At 37.2% G+C, this 21708-nt stretch overlaps 1 protein-coding gene across 12 annotated transcripts in view; it reads left to right on the top strand.

Annotated features, from left to right (window-relative positions):
* Window positions 1-21708, top strand: part of SYNE1 (spectrin repeat containing nuclear envelope protein 1) — a 443290-nt gene that overhangs the window by 174717 nt on the left and 246865 nt on the right. For all 12 annotated transcript variants that reach the window (XM_045805371.2, XM_045805374.2, XM_045805377.2 and 9 more), the window contains 10 exons: window positions 489-629; window positions 4771-4931; window positions 6882-7032; window positions 10120-10347; window positions 10743-10841; window positions 12379-12566; window positions 12962-13085; window positions 14295-14461; window positions 16699-16852; window positions 19798-20426. In XM_045805371.2, the coding sequence (XP_045661327.2) occupies window positions 489-629; window positions 4771-4931; window positions 6882-7032; window positions 10120-10347; window positions 10743-10841; window positions 12379-12566; window positions 12962-13085; window positions 14295-14461; window positions 16699-16852; window positions 19798-20426 (2042 nt within the window). The remainder of the gene's footprint in view (window positions 1-488; window positions 630-4770; window positions 4932-6881; window positions 7033-10119; window positions 10348-10742; window positions 10842-12378; window positions 12567-12961; window positions 13086-14294; window positions 14462-16698; window positions 16853-19797; window positions 20427-21708) is intronic.

Raw genomic sequence — 21708 nt, 5'->3', positions numbered from 1 at the left:
CTGAATCCAGGAATTAACACTGGATCATTGCACTTTTCTGTCCAGCAGCCACACATTTATGCTTTATCATGATCTTGACACTTTTAAAAAGTTTTTGAATTCTTGCCACCTGCTCACTACCCACTCCCCTTCTTTCTGTTTCTCCCTTTTATTTTTTCTGTTTTTGAAAGAGACTGGGAGGCTCTTTTTTTCCTTTATCCCTTATGCACATTTCAAGTAATATCCTTAGATTCTTAGGGCTTTACAGCTGATAGAAAACTCAGTATGCTGGTCTACACACCCTCCTTATTGTAGATGAATTTAAACATGGAGTGAAATTCTTACAGGAGACTAATTAGGATCATCTTTGTTCAGCATAACTGTGTGAAATCTGAACAGAGTTAACTGGAGGTTGACAGCCTAACAAATGAATGGAAATGTGAACAATATTTTGTGACACATGTTGATAATTCATAACATGATATGTTTATTTTTTTTTTCAAATTTAGGTCACATTAAGAAAGTGGGAGCGATTTGAAACAAACAAAGAGACAGTGGTCAGATACCTTTTTCAAACAGGTTCCAGCCATGAGCGCTTCTTGAGTTTCAGCAGTTTGGAAAGTTTATCTTCAGAACTGGAACAGACAAAGGTATATCAGTATGACCATATGATTTCTTGGTACTCCTGATTCAGAAGAAAAACTGTGTTGCCATCTCTTATGACCATTAATTATTATAATCATTCATTTAATCAGTACTTCTTGTTTATCGATCACCCACTCTTCAACACACTGGTCAAGTTGCCCTGGGGAATGAAATAAATAAGACTTAAACATCAAGAACTAAGAGAAATTTTTATTAAAGTGGTAAATGCTTAGTTCCCTCATAGATGAATGCATTTAAAAAAAACATCTTTCTGAATGCAGTATTATTTTCAACTGAACCTTGAAGGGCAGGTGAGACATAGAAAAGCAGTGTGGGACAAAATATGAGCATTCCTATAATGGCAAATAGCATGAAGTATGAGAGTATATGGAGATTCTGTTTTAAGGCAGAAAAGTGGAGGTACAGTTGTGAAGGAAAGTTGGGCCATATCACAAAGACTGGAAGGTTTAAGCAACATAGAACCCTAAAAGTTTTTAAGAAAAAGGGTCACATGACTGGAGCTATACTTTAGGTAGATGCATTTTTTAAAAAGATATTTATTTATTGATTGATTTGAGAAAGAGTGCGAGCATATGCAAGCAGGGGGAGGGGCAGAGGAAGAGGGAGAGAGAGAATCCTCTAGCAGACTCCCTACTGAGCATAGCGCCCTGTAGGGCTCCATCCCAAGACCATGAGATCATGATCTTAGTCAAAATCAACAGTCACTGCTCAACCGACTGAGCCACCCAGGTGCCCCTAGGGAGATATATTTTTAAAGGTGAAAGACTGGTGTCATGGGATCCCATTAGAAAGTTATTGCATGTGGGTGTTAATATAGGCATGAATTAGGGTAATGGGGAAGGCAGTGGGGACAGATGCAAGAGATAGAGAGTAAAGGAAAGGAAGATGATACCCAAGGTTCTGAGCCTGACAGACACAATGGGAGTGAGACAGGGACATGAAGGAGTGGCTGTCAGTTGAGGAAGATGACGGACTCAGTAGGGACAGATTGAGGTTGAGGCTCAGTAGTGTGTGCTTCGTGAGCCCAAGCCCATAAGCCCAAACACCTTAGACAGTCAGAGCAGACCAATGCATTGTCTGAAGCATTTAGAGAGTTGTACAATTTCTTTTGGTTCCTTTTGCGCATATTTTGGGTTTATAGAAATGACTGAGTAGTATAGAAATGTGTTAGCCAACGAATCAGAAAGAAGTCTCACATCCTTTTGTTAGTAGCCTTCAGCAAGTAAACTGCTGTGCTGCTTTTTTCTTACCAGTAAAAGGCTTCTCTGTCTCACATACTGACAATTTTGAATTATCTCTCCTAGTATTAACTCACTGAGAAGTTTGAAGTCTTATAAAGCTACAGAATTTTTCAATTCTGTATGATTTTCATCAGCCATTGAAATAGAACATCGTTTTTAACTTTAATTTTAATTACTTTATATATTAAAAATATATCAGGTGTCTTTTATAAATACAAACAGATTTATTGGATTAATTATCGTGGGTGTTCCACCCAAGTTCTATGCAGAGTTTCTGATACCTTGTGGTTCTGATCCCTTTGAATAGGTTTATCAGCTGTAGATAAAGCAAATGTGACCTTTTTAGTCTTACTATCAAAATTTTCTTTAGCTAATAATCTTGCATACTTTGGGATTGATTTACTAATGTGAGCTAACATTTATTTTATTTATTTATTTATTTATTTAATATATATACATATATATATAAATATGCATATGTGTGTGTATGTGTGTGTGTATGTATATATATGTGTGTGTGTGTGTATATATATATATATATATATATATATATATATATATATATATATATATGCTGGTATAATCACTTGATGTTTATCATCTTCTTTAATCCAAAACAATCCTAAGAAATAGCTGTCATTATATATCCTATTGTATAAAGGAAGCAATATACAGTACAAAGGTTTTTTTAATGATTTTATCCAAGATCTCAGAGTTACTAACTGGTGAGGTTGGCATTCAAACCTAAGGGGCCCGAGCTCAGAGCACACACCTTTAGCCACTAGATTTTTCATTGAAAAACCGAGCTACTTTACTGTTTCTGTATGTTGTTGCACAAGCACATGTAATCTAAAATAATTGTTCTCTACTTCTTTGCTCACTTGGCATTGTTCATACAGCCTTCACTCCATCTGTAGCCCTTGCGTGGTTCTGCTAAAGAACTTGAGTGCTTTCCGTCTGCCAGTGTGTGGTGGGAAGTCCATAGCAGTATCCTGTTTATTCTTTACAGCAAGGCTTGACTGATGAGGAAATGAAAATTCAGAGTTATGTGACTCAAGGTCACACAGCTAGTGAAGGACAGAGCCTGGTTTCAACTCTAGACCTATCTGGTGCCAGAGTCCATCCTTTCCTGTTGCATCCTACCATCATGTCATCTTTTTAGGACTTAGAGATAAAGCCTTATAAAATTATTCTATTTTGGCTCAACTTGGTTTTTATCAACATCGTCCTATCCTTTGAATTCCTCTGCATTGCACTTTCCCCATACCTAGCTCTTACAGAAGGCGCTTAGAGTGAACGTATGTATGCATTTTCAGATATAACTCCACTTTCTCCATGGTTTTCCTGGGCTCTGGGAAACACTAGGGGGAAAAATACTATTTACACTTCTGATTCTGTTCGTGGGGTTCTGAGAGATTATGCTGTGATTCAGTCTTCACAAATGAGTCCACCATGACTGTAAGTTCACGTACAGCAACAGTGGATGCTTATAACCACAGAATTAATGTGACATCGGCAAATAACGATTCTTAAGATATTATGAATCTGTCATGAAAAGGAAGCCATACTTACCCGTTTTTATTCTGCCAAATAGCTGGGTACTTCTCTGAAGTAATGTTGATATTTCTAGGAGGAATTTAAGTTTTTCAAACATGAAGATACAACAGTATTATGTAGTAACTATCTTACATGGCATTATGTAATAATTCTGGGAGATATTCTGTGGGAAGAGGTGGCTGTCAGAAGTCTTACCTCTGAAAATATTTACTGCAATTTCTTCTTTACCTATTTTGGAGAGCAGAGTTTCTGATCAAAATTTAAACCTCCCATGGCTGTCTCTTGTATGAGAAGAAATAAGACACTGAGCTAATTTTTTTCACACAAGATTATCTCTGGAGTTAGCTTTTTAAATTCAGCTTTCAATACATTTGCCTGACAAAATTCAGGTAACAGCTAAAATTTACTATTGCCTCACCCATATTAAATTCATTTTTGAATTGAAGTAGTTCACTATTAATGAAAATCAGTATGAGAATTTTATAAACAATTTTGTCCTCAATTTTATGTGAGGGACATAAAAAAAAAGCAATAATAGGTACCTGCTAGAGTGCCAGGCACTTAAAAATGAAATTGCTAATGAGATGCTAACAGCAGCCTTACATGAAAAGAATTACTATCTGCATTTTATATGAAAGCCTGAAAAATAATCCACAAAAGTCAAACAACTAGTAATTAGCAAATCTAGAGTTTTAGTTTAGGTTCGACTGGTTAAGAACTTATCTTCTTTTCATCATGTAGTATAGGTATGTAGTGAGTAAGATTTAACAGCATTAAGATGAGATTATCTCTCCTTTTAGGGAACTTGTTAACAATATGTTTCTTTATAGTTAAATATCAGTGATACACTGTATTGACTAAAATATTCTTCAGTTAAATAAAAAATATTTATATTAATTGGCCTAGAAATCTCTTATCTCTATGATTGAAAATAATCAATCACTATCAATCATTGCCTGAATGGGGCCTGTAATAAACTAACATATTTGTAAATAAGTTAGTCGTTATAATGCAGCTCAGAATTCTAAGCAATAAACCCAACCCGGGAAACAATGGAAAAAGATTTTTGTGAGAATGTTTGGATAACTATGAAGGTAGATATCTGACTGTGTATATAAAATGAAAGTAATCTAGTGAAGTGTTTGTTCTGGTCATGATGAAAACAAGTCTGTCTTATTACGAAGACTATTATATACTAAGATTCATGTATGTGTGAATCTATCTAGCCATCCTTCTATCCTAGTAGAGACTCTGCAAGTGTATACAGTTTAGTTGAGAGCAGAATTTAATAGAAGATGCCTTCCTAACAATTATAATCTTTTTCTAGGAGTTTTCTAAACGAACAGAAGGTATTGCAGTCCAGGCTGAAAATCTTGTGAAGGAAGCTTCCGAGATACCACTTGGGCCCAAGAATAAGCAGCTGCTTCAGCAGCAGGCCAAGTCAATCAAAGAGCAAGTCAAAAAATTAGAAGACACACTTGAAGAAGAGTATGTGCTTGACAAGTCCTAAACTTTCTTCTCTGAGATAAAGTTTCGTACAGTCTTTCCTGTATATTGTATTCAAAGCATTCCTTTAAAATCTCAAAGTGTCTGTGTATTTCAGCATGTTTTGAGGAAGAAACTCACAGTTCAAAAGAAAGTATCACCAAGACAGAAACCATCGTCTATATAACAGAGCAGAAAAATATAAGGGATGTGGTTTTTGCATTGTAAACTGACTTTGTTCATGAGAAAGCCATATCTATTCAATTCTGTGGCCTTCGTACAATCTCAAAAAAGAACCAATATTTAAAATAATTTTTTTCTGTTGTCACCAGTTAGAGGGAAGAAGAGATATTTTGGTTGTGTAGATGCTGGGCCTAAATATGTGTGGCGTAGACCAAGCATCTCCATCTCCAAGAAGCTCACAGAGCTCGTTCACAGTGCCTCAATATTCGAATTGTCACTGATTGATATACTGTTTCCAAAAATTAACTTCAAAAATTTATTTTGCTTTTCAATATTTAATATTTGTTTATCTAAAAAGAAAGAAAAAATAGTTCGGCCTGTGGTATGCAATTACGTGCAAAATAAACACAAAAAAACTTGGAGGGGATAAATATATGAAGATATGGCCAACATTCCTCAACATAGTATGGCTGCACATTTTTATGAAAGGTTCTTTACTGGCAAATCACCAACACATATTATTCTTAAAATACAGGACATAATTTCTAAGGTGGATTTTAAAATGTAAAATTTGTTTTTAATACTAGTAACACCTTGAAATTAACGTTGTACATTTGCCTAAACTTTAAATTTTGTTAAATAACTTAAAGGAAACTATGACTTAAAATTTTGAGAACTTTTTATTAAATATTATCCATCAAGTTACAGAAATAAACTCAGAATTTATTAGAAAAGAAGCTACTTTTATTAGAAATATCCATTTGAATCTATTTCATTTGAAAACTTGCAATATGACTTAGCTTGCTTCACCTGTACTGATGAGAGCATTAGGCACACCCAGGGTATACATTTGACACTGCAGTATTATTTAATTTAACATTCAGTGATGCCATTGCATTCTTATCAATGTCTTCAAGTGCCTTTTGGTAAACAGGGAAATTCTTTCATTTTTTTTTTTTTAACCCAAGGACGTATCAGTTCGATATACTGTTTCTTAGTCTTTTTCTAACTAAAAGCCATAATCACATGATTATATACACATAGCTAATATAAACTGGACATCTATAGTTGAAATTTTGTTCACTAGATTTATAACAAATAAAGCCCAAATTTTCTAAAAGCAGTTAGGGTGCTCATGTACAAGAATGTTTGAGTCTTTTGGAATCAAGACTGGACCAACATCAGAGAACAGCTGAAATAGTTATAGATTATAAATCGCAGGCTTAGCTCTAATGATAGAAACAGTTCCTGTAAGGCAGCATGGGATTCATATTACAAGCTCTCTCTTGACTCATAGAGGTGCATTCTATAAAGATCTTTGAGTATAGAGCATCCCTGCAGTATCTCTGCTCTAAGAGCAAAAGGACCTTGTCCACAAAAACAGAACTGCTCAAAGACTCTGTGCACGTAATCTATGTGGGCAGCGTATTAAAAGTCCTGGCAACTACTGGTCACGTGCAGAGTTTACCTAGATTATACCTGGATTCAAACCCCTTTGGACCCAGCTATATTTTGTTTGAAGCACAGTTCCATTCATAACATAGTGTAGATACTACCTCGTTAAATGCTCATTCTCAGAGGAGATAGATAGGAAGACTTGAGGCCTGACTACTCAGATCAAATGTGCATTTTTGTCCTGTTCCAGTACTTTCAATTTTGACATGGTCACAAATGCCTTTGCTTTCTTTTCATCTGGTGATTTAAAGAAAAATGTATTGTTGTTTTCTATTAAAATACTGCATTTTATCTACTTAATTTGGTTAATTTTAGTATTAAAACCATGGAAATGGTGAAAAACAAGTGGGATCATTTTGGCAATAATTTTGAGATCCTGTCCGTCTGGATAACTGAGAAAGAAAAAGAACTCAATGCCTTGGAAACTTCATCATCTGCCATGGACATGCAAATCCACCAGATTAAGGTGATCTGCTCACACGTTACGTTTATAATCCATGTCTAGCTTTTAAGAACTCCCTTCTTACATTTCATCAAATGCTAGTTGGCCCCACGACAAATCTTTCATTGCTATGTGACTCTATTAAAATTCAATTCACACAAAATGCTGAGCTGAGAGGTCTTGATTGATACCGGGCAACACTTTATAGTTGGAATTATGTATTAATATTTTCTGACTTATGCATTCAAAGTCAGTATTGTGTGCAATATCATTAAAATGTTTTTATGGTTACATTATTCTTTTCCTTGATTTTGAATTAACCCCATTGGAGTGTTCTGTTGATTCATCTATACAACACGAAATATATTCATCACCTATGATTGTACTTTGTGTTACTCAAATGTCTGGTTCAAGTATTGGTGGCATTTACCCTCACAAACCACAGGGAGGAGCAATTACTTTCTTTAGGTGAAGCCATCCTATTCCACTGCTCTAATGCTTTTATTTAGGATGATGCCCTTTGGGCACAGACTGAGATGCTCTGATACTTTAGCTCTCCCAACTCGAAAATGACCACGTGTATAGACTGTCAGTGTTCACTTCGTTCAAATAGTTTAAGAAAAACTGGACTGAAAAAAATGAATTCTCTTTCTTTTATACAGTTTTTATGCAACACACTTTCAAAATGCAACCACTTTTTCTGTCTAATCTCTTTTTTTTTTGGAATGGGAAAACCCTCTGCCATGTCATTCAATTAAAAATAGTAAAATAAATACCAAGATATCACATTATGGCTCAGAGCAAGTCATTACCATGGGCACAGTGGAAGGGTGCAATGTCGCTTAGCTATGATTACATTGCTGTGCAAATTATCCTGGTTTATCACACATCTTTTGCAATTAAGGATACACGGAATCTGGTATGTGGAGTCTGCTTACGTCTTGCGTGGTATACTAGGGAAAACAGATGTTAACCCACTAAGGAATATTCATGAAATATGTTTAATCTCTGAAACTGTTTCTAAAAGTTGTCATTTGATCATGTCACTACAGCCTAAGTAAGCAAAGAATAGCACATTTAAATAGCCTTATCAAAAATTTTTTCAAAAGTTTTTGGCATACAATTTTTAATGTGTTTATTCTTGCTATAATTCATTTTATTATTTAAACCTTAATTCCAGGACTTCTGAAATATATCAGTGATCAACTGCCATCGCCTCTTTACTCTTTGGGAAACAAAATGATTACACATTTTATTTTTAAATATATAAACATTCAATTGTAGATTTCCATGCCATTAGACTAGAAGTACATTTTAATATTCCAACATGGTATTTTGAAAACATCTAAAATGTATTAAATGAATATGAATAGTAGGAAAAAAGTATTTGCTAGAAATAAGCAAAGTGTGGCATACACTAGTACTGTGAAATTTAGGCTAATAGGTTCATGTTCTGTTTCCACACAGAAGACCACATTATAGGAAGTATTAGAAATTAGGTAACATTTGTCATAGAGTTTCACTTTAAACAACCTTAGGATTAAAATTAATGAAGCACTTGCCTTGTCATAAAGACATTTTTTCTATAAGGCCACTTTTATTCTTCATTACATGCTATTCCAAATTGATTTTCTTATTCTTAATAACTTACAAATGATAAGAACATAGACTGGATTCATCTTCCATCTTCCCCTTTTGGATTAAAATCCAACAATATGATTACATAGTTTACATTAATGAATTTGTTGGTAACATGTATTAATTACTCTAAAAACTAAGAAATTTTGTCTTATTTTAGATTGCTTCACTGAGGTATTGCAAGCACCTAGAACAATTTTGGCACATAGGAGACACCAAGTATATATTTGTTGAATTTATGAATAATTTTCCTAAAAAAATATCACTTTGAAAAACAAAAAAGAAAGGTTGTATTCATGTTCAAATAACAAATATCTATTAGATATACCACTGTAGTCATGCATATGAAAAATAAAAATAAATAAGCGATGAGCACCTGGCACTAACCTTACTTCTAATTGTCTCATCTAGACAGAAGTTATTTCTGACTACGTTGTCTCATGTAGGCAAAAGTCACACATTTTTTTTCTAGGGTAACAGTATCCTCCATTTAAATTATTCAAAACTGAGACTTGTCTGAATTTTTTGGCTCTATTTGATTGGAAGATTTGGCTCTTTTTCTCAGAGAAATCATTTTCATTCTCTTATGCATAAATAAGCCTCTGTGTTTATGACAGACATGCCTCGTCCGCCCCACACACATCCTTAGTGTCTTCCAGTACTTTCCATGCGTTGGCTAATCTATAAAGTGTCATCCTGCTCCAAATGGAAATGATAGTATGGAGGTTCTTCACTGTGAGTCCACAGCTAATCAGTAAAGCAGTGGTTCAGAGAGGAAGCAGCTGCAGCAGCATTGCCTGGGTAGTTGTTAGAAATGCAAAGTCTTGGCCTCCCCTTAGACCTGCTGAGCCTGAGTCCCTGAGGGTGGGGGCCAGGTGATCCCAATGTATTCCAAATTTGGAAACCACTGGCATAAAGGCAATAAATTTGCAAAGACTGGTTTTAGGTAAGAGTGGAATCAGAAAAGCTTTTAGTTCGGTAAATATGAAATACTCGGCTACATTTGAGAAAAATTAAATTAATGTCAACATTAGCATCTCTATGAGTTACTGGAACACACTGCTTCTCAGATCGGCTGCAAAAGGCTTGACTCACCGAATAAGCAGGGAATTCTCTTTACCTTTAGAGATCCTTCTTGTTTGGTAAAACATGAAATACAAAGATGAAAAATAGGACATACAGGAGCATGTCCCTGCTTGCTTCTCTGTGACAGGGGTAGCTCTTTCTCTTTATTCTCTATGCAGCGAGCACAACCACCATCACCTTGTATTTTTCAGACATTATCTGCTTATCTCTCCTCCCCAAATAAGGTCAGGAAACATACGCTGTTTGTTCATAGCTGTTCTCTAATGGTCCAAGTGTGTTGAAATGTTAGCTAAGAAGACATCTCCTGATTTTATCTCTGTGCAGATAATCTATTATTTCAGGAAGACAAGCTTGCTACATTGTCATTTTTCTTGTTTTAAATATTAGGTCACAATTCAGGAAATAGAAAGCAAGATCAGCAGCATTACAGAATTAGAAGAAGAAGCTCAGTCTTTTGCTCAGTTTGTCACCACTGGAGAATCTGCACGAATCAAAGCCAAGCTGACACAAATAAGAAGGTACTGGGAAGAGCTCCGAGAGCACGCACAGTGTTTGGAAGGAACAATCCTGGCACATTTATCTCAGCAGCAAAAGTTTGAAGAGAATCTTAGAAAGGTAAGAAAGGGTCCATGCATGCGAAAGTTATCATTTCCTATTACATTTATAATGAAATGCAATAAGTAATCCAGAAAGAGTGGACTAAGGGAAGACACGATTTGTGAACCATTTGCCAAGTTGTCAATGATGACTAAGGTTTTAATTATTCATGTGATACCTTTTTTGAGGGAATATAAAAATGTCATTATACATTGTGTTCAGATAGGCATTAAAGATTATCTATTCCTTTCATATAATGGGGCACATTGATTTTAGATTTTTTAAAATATATATATTTTAATCATTTTATTGAAAGTTATCCGAAAAGATAGGCGTGCTGCTTCCTTGGTAACTTTTTCTGCCTTGACGTACATTTTTCCCACCATTATCTTTATATTTCACTAATGTTTTAGATCCAGAAGTCTGTGTCTGAATTTGAAGATAAACTTGCTGATCCAATTAAAATATGTTCTTCAGCCACAGAAACATACAAAGTTCTCCAAGAACATATGGTAAGAGGAATTTGATAATTCCTGCTTGAAAACACAGTAAATGTTTTTATGACAGTTAAAATTGAAAGGATTTTTATGTTACTTGAGAAATGATATAGATCAAACATGTTCACATAACACAAGAAATACAAGTTTGCAAATAAGTCATTATTAAAAATGCATATTAAAGGAATATTCATTTACAGTATTTCTTTCTAATACTTAGGACATGTGACTTTTTCTGATTTTAGATTTAATAAATTCTTTTACTTCTTGCGGGCATTATAAAAAATTAAATGTACATAGAAACATACATGTGCATAGCAGATTTTAGATTTTAACCCACAACAGTCAGATGTACAAAGAATATGTCCTCACTAACCTTTTACCAATGACTAGCTTTTTTGGTCTGCTGCCTGAACTGGATGACTACGGTGGGATGTTCGCAGAGCAACAGATGCCTTTGGTGTGATTTAGGGAAAGAAGCAAAGAGGGAGAATCAGGCACAGGGAAAAACTAAAAAGAAATATGTTACTAAAAAAGAATATATCTGTTACCCCCATATATGTGCACGTGTGCCGAGGGAGGGAGCTGCAGTGATAGAAAGCAAAGAGTTGACAAAGGCACATCTAGGAAGGGGAGTGGAATTTATATCATTCGAATACTCACAACAAGAATGTGGGTACCTGGGTGGCTCAGTTGGCTAAGTGTCTGTCTTTGGCTCAGGTCACGAGCCTCCATCAGGCTCCTTGCTCAGAGGGGAGTCAGCTTCTCCCTCCCTCTGCCTCTCCGCCCTTCTTGTGCTCTCTCTCTCTGTCTCAAATAAGTAAAATCTTTTAAAAAATTCATTTTTGTGCTATTTAGGTTATTTTTTTAAAGTACCTACCCAAAACATGAGGAAAAGTAGGAAAACTGAATTTCATGGAATTATTTTAATAGTTTACTAAGTTAATAATTGAGTACCAGAGAGGATACTGTTCTATTTTTTCTAGTATTTACATTTCTTAAAGCAAATTATGTTTCTCTGGCTTGATTGATCTCTAAAATGAGCATACTGAAAGAACATAACTCTTAAGATTCTTATGAAGATTAAATGAGTTACTATATAAAAATGCACATAACATAGTACCTGCCACATTCTGAGGCACCATTATTATTATTTTTATCACTGATTCCTGACAGCAGCTATGTCAGCCGTAACGCTCCCTGTGTATTTTTTATAGAGATTACGGCATGTTACGTATAGCCCTTGTAAATTAAGTAGAGTTTTTTTTTTTAAATACATATTTAGCATAGAAGGAATAATAATTTTCACAAATTATCTGACTCATGAAGGGAAAGTTGAAATTATTCAGATATACAGCAATAAATTCTTATTTGGGGAGAAGCCTTTCTTTTCTCGTTTTTGATTTCTGCAATCATGAAGTAACTCTCCTCACTTTGACTATGTCTCTCTGAAGATCATGGACTGAGGGCAAATTTTTAGGGTCTCAAAGAAAACCACAGGCCTCATTTCTTGATGCTGTGCTTTCTTTGCACACCTTTTGCCTCTCGTTAGGATCTCTGCCAGGCCCTGGAGGCGCTGAGCAGTGCGGTGGCCACCACCTCAGCCAGCGCCCAGAAGGTCGCTGACAGAGGCTGCTCGGTTCAGGAGGCAGCGGCCCTGCAGCAGAGGTACGAGGAGACGCGGACTCGGGCCAAGGAGAGGCAGACGGCGCTGGAGAACCTGCTGGCCCACTGGCAGAGGTGAGCAGCCTTCCTTCCCGAGTTGGAAGCATGGCTTTCAACCGCCACTCTTAAGTAGGAAATTCTGGACCAGCTGTTGGGAGATAATCATCCCAGATGTAAAACACATCAACTCATGTGTCTAATATGGGAAGATCTTATTGGTCTTTGTCAGAGATGAGGATCCCTAAAGTGGAGAGGATGTATGTGCATCTTTCCTATTACACAGTTATAAACACAGGTACAAATACACATATGGATGTGAAGGGAATAGTTTTTTTTACCTTCCATCTAGGAATAAGATAACCAACATTGTATTGTTCGTAATGGTTAGTGTTGGACCTCCAACTTTGGAAGCGTTTCATTTTTGGCATGATAATTTTGATAAATTTGCCTCTCATCTCTGCTTTCTTTAGACTAGAGAAAGAATTGTCAACTTTTTTAACCTGGTTAGAGCGGTGTGAAGCAATAGACAGTTCCCCAGAAATGGACATATCTGCAGACAGAGTCAAAGTGGAAAGTGAACTTCAGTCAATACAGGCAAGTTCAAGTTCCAATTTCCTCCTTCTTTGACTTTGAGGATTTCCCACACCCTTGGTTCTCAATGACTTTCTAGTTTATTGTACACTGACATTCCTCATTTATCTCCCAAAAAGTTGCTCCTCAGAAACAGTGACTGTTTCTTGCCCTGAGGATAGAGAGCAATCCTCAGTCCCCATTGAGGAAAAAAGTTCTTACCATTTTATAAATACTCTGTGAGGTGTTCTAAGAGGTGAAGTCACAGCTCCTTTTCTGAAAAATGACACAAATATCTGGCCATATAAAACTATTCCTGCACATCTCTACACAGAGAGTAAATGCTCTACAGGTGAGGGGACCAGGAGGAGACTGAAGCCTCTGCGACATCCACATCCGGGCACAGTGTCCGCCTGGCTGCCTCCCACTGTGTTCTGAACATTCCTTGTACATCCCCATATTCTGGCTTTGTGTGTTTTGTCCTGCTTGGCTTAAGTCCCAGGGCTGCCTGCCATCCATAGGCTGTGTAACCCTTCCTCGGAAACCTTCAGCAGCTTTGCTTGTATCACACGTGTGTGGCCTCATTAAGGAAGGGGACAAAGCATCTGACAAGCATCTACTATGCACCATGCTACCCTATCATCCCATTTAATACCATATTATGTCATTAGCTGTCTATATGTGTTTATCTTTATCTCTTATTAGATAGGAACCACAACTTCTATGCACTACTCACAGCACCTTACAGTTCATTGCCTGATTAAAAATAAGTCACTCTGTTGCATGAAAACAAAATGAAGAGCCCTTAAGTTCCCCAGTTTGGCCTAATATAGTCTCTAAATGAAGAAGGAGACACGTTTCTGGTACCCAGAATTGCATCTCTATTATTTTTAGATATGCATTGTTTCTCTTTAGCAATGGCTTTTCTTTGATTCTCTTTACCTACACAGTTTCTTCATCTTGAAAGAAATTCTACAGCTTCTAAAGTTGCCTCACTTAACAGAACTCAGATTCTGGAAAACTAATTCAGGTTTCAGTAGTATTTTAAATGTTTTCTTAAAGGTTAAGCAGATCCATTCTAAATCAAGTAATAAAAACTCTCTTTAAGCCTGGTCCCAATGACCTCTTTGTTGCAAGAATGCAAAGCCTTTGGACAGCAACCACCTGTGTCACATGGTCCCTCCTAGTCAATCATGCTGGGATGAGATCTAGAATGTACTCTGTTTTTCTTAGGCCCTGCAAAATGAAGTTGTATCCCAGGCCTCAATCTACAGCAACCTTTTGCAACTGAAGGAATCACTATTCTCGGTGGCCTCCAAAGATGATGTGAAAATGATGAAAGTACATTTGGAGCGGTTGGATGAGAGATGGAGAGATTTGCCACAGATAATTAGCAAAAGGTTAGGTCTTTAAAAAAAGGGTTTTTTTTTTTAATATATTGTTCAGTTTTTTAAATGGTGAGCATATAAATTAAGAAAGAGTTTTGTTTGCTTTTTACTTAATCAAGATATTCAGATAAGTTTAGAAGGGAAAGAAATCACTTTGTCATTTAAAAGATAAAAAGTGCTTCAGCAAAGGAAACAACCAACGAAACTAAAAGACAACCTACTGAATGGGAGAAGATATTTGCAAATGACATATTCAATAAAGACTTAGGATTCAATAAAAAAGGGGGGGTTAGTATTCAAAATATATAAAGAACTTATACAACCCATCACTCAAAAAACAAATAATCCAATTTAAAAGTGGGCAGATGACGTGAACAGACATTTCTCCAAAGAACACATATGGATAGCCAACAGACACATGAAAAGATGGTCAACATCACTCATCATCAGGGAAATGCAAATCTAAAACCACAATGAGACATCATCTCACACCTCTCAGAATGGCTAAAATCAACAACATAGGAAACAACAGGTGTTGGCCAGGATGTGGAGAAAGCGGAACTCTCTTACACTTTTGGTGGGAATGTAAACTTCTGCAGCCAATGTGAATAACAGTATACAGGTTTCTCAAAAAATTAAAAATACAATTATCATATGATCTAGTCATTCCACTACTAGGTATTTATCCAGAGAATGCAAAAACACTAATTTGAAAAGATATATGCACCTCTATGTTTATTGCAGCATTATTTACAATAGCCAGATTATGGGAGCAGCCCAAATGTCCTTCAATAGATGAATGGAGACAGAAGAAGTGGTACATATCTACAATGGAATATTACTAAGCCATAGAAAAGAATGAAGTCTTGCCATTTGCAACAACATGAATGAATCTAGAGCGTATAATGCTAAGCAAAATAAGTCAGTCAGAGAAAGACAAAATTCCACTCATATGTGGAATTTAAGAAACGAAACAAACAAAGAAAAAAAAAGAGACAAACCAAAAAACAGACTCTTAGCTATAGAGAACAAACAGATGGTTACCAGAGGGGAGGTGGTTGGGGGAAGGGGTGAAATAGATGAATAGTATTAAGAGTACACTTATTGTGTTGAGCACTGGCTAATGTACAGAGTTGTTGAATTGCTATATTGTACACCTAAAACTAACATAACACTGTATGTTAACTATACTGGAATTAAAATAAAAAAAAAACAAACAAACCACAAGTGCTCAAAAATCAGCATTTCTGATGAACCTTAGTCCAAAGTTTTTGTCTTACAATTAGAGCAAAATATCAAGCTAATTGAAAAATATTGAAGGAGGTAGGGTTGCTTATGTTTGTATTATTTTTGCCCAAGCTGTTTGTGTATAGGAGAAAAATGGTAACTAAAACTTTGCCTCCCATGCTATTTCTCAACTGAGGCAGTGGCAGTGTGGAGCAGTGCTCAGAGAAGTTGGGGGCATCTGGGTGGCTCAGTCGGTTAAGCCTCTGCCTTTGGCTCAGGTCATGATTCCAGGGTCCTACCACTGAGCCCCGCATCGGGCTCCTTACTCAGTAGGGAGCATGCTTCCCCCTCTCCTGCTGCTCCCCTTGCTTGTGCTCTCTCTCTGTCAAATAAATAAATAAAATATTAAAAGAAAAAAAAAGATGAGGTCAGAGAAGTTGATTCTGTGGGGTCCCTCATCAACCACAGTAAGGACGTTTGGAGTTTGCCTTCTTGTGTGCAATAGGAAATTGCCTCCATGTTAAGCTTGGCAGACAATGTTCTGATTACATTAACATCATTCCTAGCTGTTACATAGACAGTGAACTGTAGAGACACAGTGGTTTCTCTGTTACCTAAAGAGTGAACTGTGGAGAGACAGTGGCAGGAGGGAGGCCATTGAGGAGGCCAGGGAAGAGATGAAGCAGTTTAGACCCCGGTAGGTTTGTGGAAATGGAGAGGCTAGCACAGAATATACTGTGTGTGTTTGGGGGGGGGGTGGTATGTACAGATTAGATGTGGTGGTAAAGAAGTGGGGGCATGAAGAATGGCTTCTAGGGCCACCTCAGGGACAGCCGTAATGTTAACTGAGATGTGGAAGACTGTGAGAGTAAAGGGTTTGAGAAGTAGAAAACATCAAAAAGTTTGGTGAGCCCATGTATGACATCACTGTTGCCCTCAGTTAAGCTTATTGCAACAACATATCATTAACTTTTTCTGTTCACTTGTGGCACATTTTAACGTTAACACTTTTCTCTACGTAGGATTACTTTTCTTCAGACTGTGGTTGCTGAACACCAGCAATTTGATGAACTGCTGCTTTCCTTTTCTGTCTGGATTAAGCTGTTTCTCAGTGAATTACAAACTACTTCTGAGATAAGCATCACAGACCATCAAGCAGCATTTACTCGGCACAAGGTAAAGTGCATACTTTTAAGATTAAAGAAGAATTTATTCACAAAAGAGAGCTCTTGAATTATAAAGAAAAGCATTTTTTTAACCCAACCATTCTGCACCAGTTTAACCTTGCATTCAGATCCAGATGTTTTAATAATTGAATATAGGGGTCCTAGCAATGTATTATACAGAAAAATTAAGCAGATAAAACCACTTCAGATAAACTAGACAACCACATTAAGACACTATTTCTTCAAAATGGAGTAAATGATTTCTAGGGTAAAGTGATGAGAATGTTCATTTTTAAGCTTCCTTGGTCTGTTTTGTTCCAATGCTGAAAACTAATACCGAATTCATGATACAATTTTAGCAAATTACTGTTTAGTTTGAAAGTTATTTAAAATTCATGGTTTATTTTCCTTATTTATAAATTATGCGTAATATCTATCCTAGCATAAAAACACATTTAAATCAAGTATTGGGGTAGTTGGAGATAAGCTACATGGTAAGCTGATGACAATATTTAATGATAAAACATCTAATATTTATGGAGTGCTCACTCTGTACTGGGTTTGCTAATTGGTTTTACCGAAAGGAATAGTACTTTCTCATATCTTTATGACCTCAAGTAGTTTTACAACTTGGAACAAGACGTCCACTGAAGTTAGGTTCCTACCCTCTAAAGAGACAGGGAGATAGGGATGCTATCTCCCTTCATGATTGTATTTCCAAACTGCTACCAAACTAAAAAGAGTTCATTTGCCCTCGTGCAATGGAAAACCAGATACCGTGTAACGCTGGTATTTTGCAGAGGGGTAAGCGTTATTGCCAAGCAAAGACATAAGAGGCTGGTTCAAAACTGTCTGCACAAAAGGTTGGGGTTGGGTGCATTTGAGGATAAGGAGTTAGGATGTCATGGGGTACGTAGGTTAAATGGAATATGCCAATTGGACATAAGGAAAAAGGAAAATGTCCTTTCTGATCATGTACATTCTGGAATTGTGCCTTGTCATGGGACACATGTTCATTAAATGGCGGTGTAAGCATGATGAGCTGGGGGAGATCACGGGGTGTATTGTCACAGGGGTTACTCTCTTTCACCTTTTGTCCCTTCTGCACAACTGCAAGGATTCTTCCCAGCTTGCTCTAGTCTTCACTTTTCGGTGCTCACTCAACTTCTACAAAACAAGCTCATAAATCAGTCAACCACAGTTTTCTTAGGGTAAAAAGGTCAAGCATTTGTTAACTCAATGTGTTGGTTTCAAAAGGATGACCCCCTGTCCTTGAGAAACATATTCTTGGGTTGTAACAGTACACCAGCTTTTAAAAAGATTTGTATCTCAAAAGGGCAGAGAATGAATTTGTAAATTTTCTGAAGTAAATGCTCAAAGCTTCTTTCTAAAGTTTAATTATCACGCTGAGGGGAATATTAAGGCCATCATGGTCAAGATTAAGATAGGTGATAATGTCTCATTAATGGGAACCATGCTGAGATTGTTAGTAATGCTCTAAGAGATTTCAAACATGATTTATTGTGAGCAAGTCAGATTTCCTATACAACAGGGTCAGTGCGTTCATCTTTGTTTCTTTAAAGAAGGGGGCTAAAACCTGTGTGTTTTCATTTCATAACCTCTGAAGAGAGGCTAATGCTCACCTATTTGTACGCTCCTTCCCTACAAGCACTGTTAGAATTTACTTAATTGGATATTATTTAAAATCTTCCAGACCTCAATATCTTTTATATATACATATATATATATATATATATATATATGTATTATATATGTAGTATTGTTATTATATATATATATATATATATATATATATATATATATACACACAGTATTGTTAAAAAACAAAAATTTAACTGAGTAAATTTGAAGATCTAATTGGCTTTATTAAGCAATTTGTGAATCAGGCAGTATCTTATCTAGCAAATAGAAAGGAGCTCAGAGGGTTCGTACAAAATGGAAGGTTTTCGGAGGAGGAAGGAGAGTAGGGCAAGGAAGTTATTAGCAAAAGAAAAGAAAGGATCATTTCAGGCAAGGTCAGTTTCCCTTAGGGGTAAGAAGTGGGGGGGGGGGTCTTATCTTGTAGATTACCTCATCTTCCTTGAGTTGGGGAGGGGGGAGGAGAGGGCCCATGTGACAGATTACCTCATCAGTACTGACCAGAAAATTGCTGACTGACAAGTTAACACTATTTCCGGAGGAGTCTGAAACTGAAATTAGGTTAGGTATGAAATGCCAGTTTGGTGACATGACCTACCATAATTGACTCCATTTTGGGTCTGTGATTTGCTTTTTGATGATATATATAAAATACATATAATATTATTATATTTTGATGATATATATAATATTATTATATATATTATCATATAGTATTTATTACATATTATTTATACTAGAACTATAAATTTTAACTGTATACATATGTATTTTAAATGTTCCAAATTATACACATATATATGTATGTATTTATATAAAATTTCCTTTTACGATTCCTGTTCATGAAGGCATTCTCTTCCATGCAATGAATTAGTTCCAAATCAGAGTTGTGTTTTATTTGAAACATATAGATAAGAAAACGGGCCATTTTAAGAACATTTCTTAAAGATATACCATAGATGACTTTTTTTTTTTTAAAGATTTTATTTATTTATTTGACAGAGATAGAGACAGCCAGCGAGAGAGGGAACACAAGCAGGGGGAGTGGGAGAGGAAAAAGCAGGCTCATAGCAGAGGAGCCTGATGTGGGGCTCGATCCCATAACGCTGGGATCACGCCCTGAGCCGAACGCAGGCGCTTAACCGCTATGCCACCCAGGCGCCCCCAATAGATGACTTTTAAATCCTACAGCATCCATTGCATTGAAAATGGATCTTGACATCACAGATTGTGAATATGTCTGCGTCATTAGCCACAGTGTACCCGAGGACTCACCAACTCGCTCTTCCCTTCCAGGACCACGTGGCAGAAGTAGAGAGCAAAAAGGGAGAACTGCAGAGTCTACAGGATCACCTAGTGAAGCTGGGGGCTCTCGGTCGAGCTGAGAGCCTCCACCTCCTCCAGAGCAAGGCAGAGGACTGCTTCCAGCTGTTCGAGGAGGCCAGCCAGGTCGTGGAAAGGCGGCAGCTTGCCCTGTCCCAGTTGGCTGAATTCCTACAGAGCCACGCCTCGCTGTCAGGGGTTCTCCACCGACTGAGGCACACAGTGGAAGCAGCCGACAGTATGAACAGGAAACAGACTGATTTATTAGAAAAGGACCTGAATCGTGCAATTCAAGACGCTAAAACATTGGAATCCGCGGCCATCAGTCTTGACAGCATTCTCGCCAAAGCTCAATACCATCTTAAAAGCGGAAGTTCTGAGCAAAGGACTTCCTGCAGAACGACAGCTGATCACCTCTGTTCTGAATTAGAGAGAATCCAGAACCTTCTGGGAACGAAGCAGAGTGAGGCAGATGCCCTGGCAGTATTGAAGAAAGCATTCCAAGACCAGAAAGAGGAGTTGCTGAAAAGCATTGAGGACATCGAAGAAAGGACAGACAAAGAGAGACTGAAGGAGCCTACCCGCCAAGCTCTTCAGCAGAGGTAAAGAGAAATGGCTAGAGCCAGTTTAACGTTGATTTTTTATTTGTTCTAGAATTAACTGCAGTGCTTTAACAGTGTCATATCTAGCAACTTCTTTTAATATTTTGAGGATAAAATTAATGACTAATTTGACACTTAAGAAGTACTAAAAATTCTTTGGTTTCCTTAACGATTTTCCCAAGGGCTCTGTCTATATAAACCACGCTAAGATCTTTTTTATAACAGATGATATAGATCGTATTATCTATTTTTAAGCAACGTGTAGCTGTTAGGAGAAGGGCCTCATCCTCCATAGTGAGAACAAAGACAGAGGAGAGAGGGGGTGATCCAAGTAGCTTTGTAGTCCTGGTGGACAAAGAAACTATGAGGAAATTCCTGCCTGGTGGCTGCCAGCCCTCAGAAAGACTGGGGCAAGCGCATCAGATGAGAGTGAGAGGATTGGCAGAGAGGAAATGGCATTAAATTTTTCTTTTATAGAGAGGAAATGGAAATGATATCTCTGGAGCTTGATAAGGTGATAAAGCTGCCATTTGAGATTCCTATTCCTTCACTTAAAGTGAAACCAATCAGCCGCCAGAGCAGTTTTCAAACAACTACCTTTAACTGTTGGCTGAGCTGTGTGGAAAAGGCAGACAAGTACGTTTAAGCGAAGTTAGGGTTTCGTCAGGTGAGTTTAATAGAGAACCTAAGGGGTCAGGGGTACTTTCCTGAAGTAAATTTGGAAGGAGTTTTTTCCTCTAATACTATAGTCTTCTTCCCAATCTTGTTTTTCTTCCTTAATAGAACTTTCTCCCCATTTATGTTCTCAGGGTCCTTTGTCTTCCAGTTTTCCTCCCCAGGTGGCAAAGCAGCAGCTGAAACGTGCTCATACCAAAGTGTCCATAATTGATAAGGATCGTGTTGACCATGCCAAGACCATTGCGATTTGCTCCTTTCAGCTAGAATCAAGCATCTAGGAAAGGCTCACAGTTAGGTAATAATGGCTCTTGAGGTTACATGCCTTGTGAGCCCTAGGCTGACTAGTTTAACAGTAAACTAACAAAAAGGAATAAGATTTGAGGAGGAAAAATAGCCTCCAGAGTAAAGACAAAAAGAAGAGCTAAACATGGCAAAGGAGCAAACAGCTTACCCAGGAAATCAGCGGTAGGATTGCTGCTGCAGAGCGGCATGGCCCTCTCTGGCCCGCGTCAGCCAAGCAGGCGGGAGAGCCTAAAATTGCTGAAGAAGGCCCAGGTTGGGCTCAAGAGCCATATCAATACCCGTAACACTGAACTCGCCAAAG

The sequence above is a fragment of the Ursus americanus genome, chromosome 11 (assembly GCF_024610735.1).
Source record: "Ursus americanus isolate L20-20 chromosome 11, mUrsAme1.1.p, whole genome shotgun sequence".
In the NCBI taxonomy this organism is placed as follows: Eukaryota; Metazoa; Chordata; class Mammalia; order Carnivora; family Ursidae; genus Ursus; species Ursus americanus.
The sequence above is the reverse complement of the archived record's forward strand: the minus strand, read 5'-3'. Positions and strand labels throughout refer to the sequence as shown.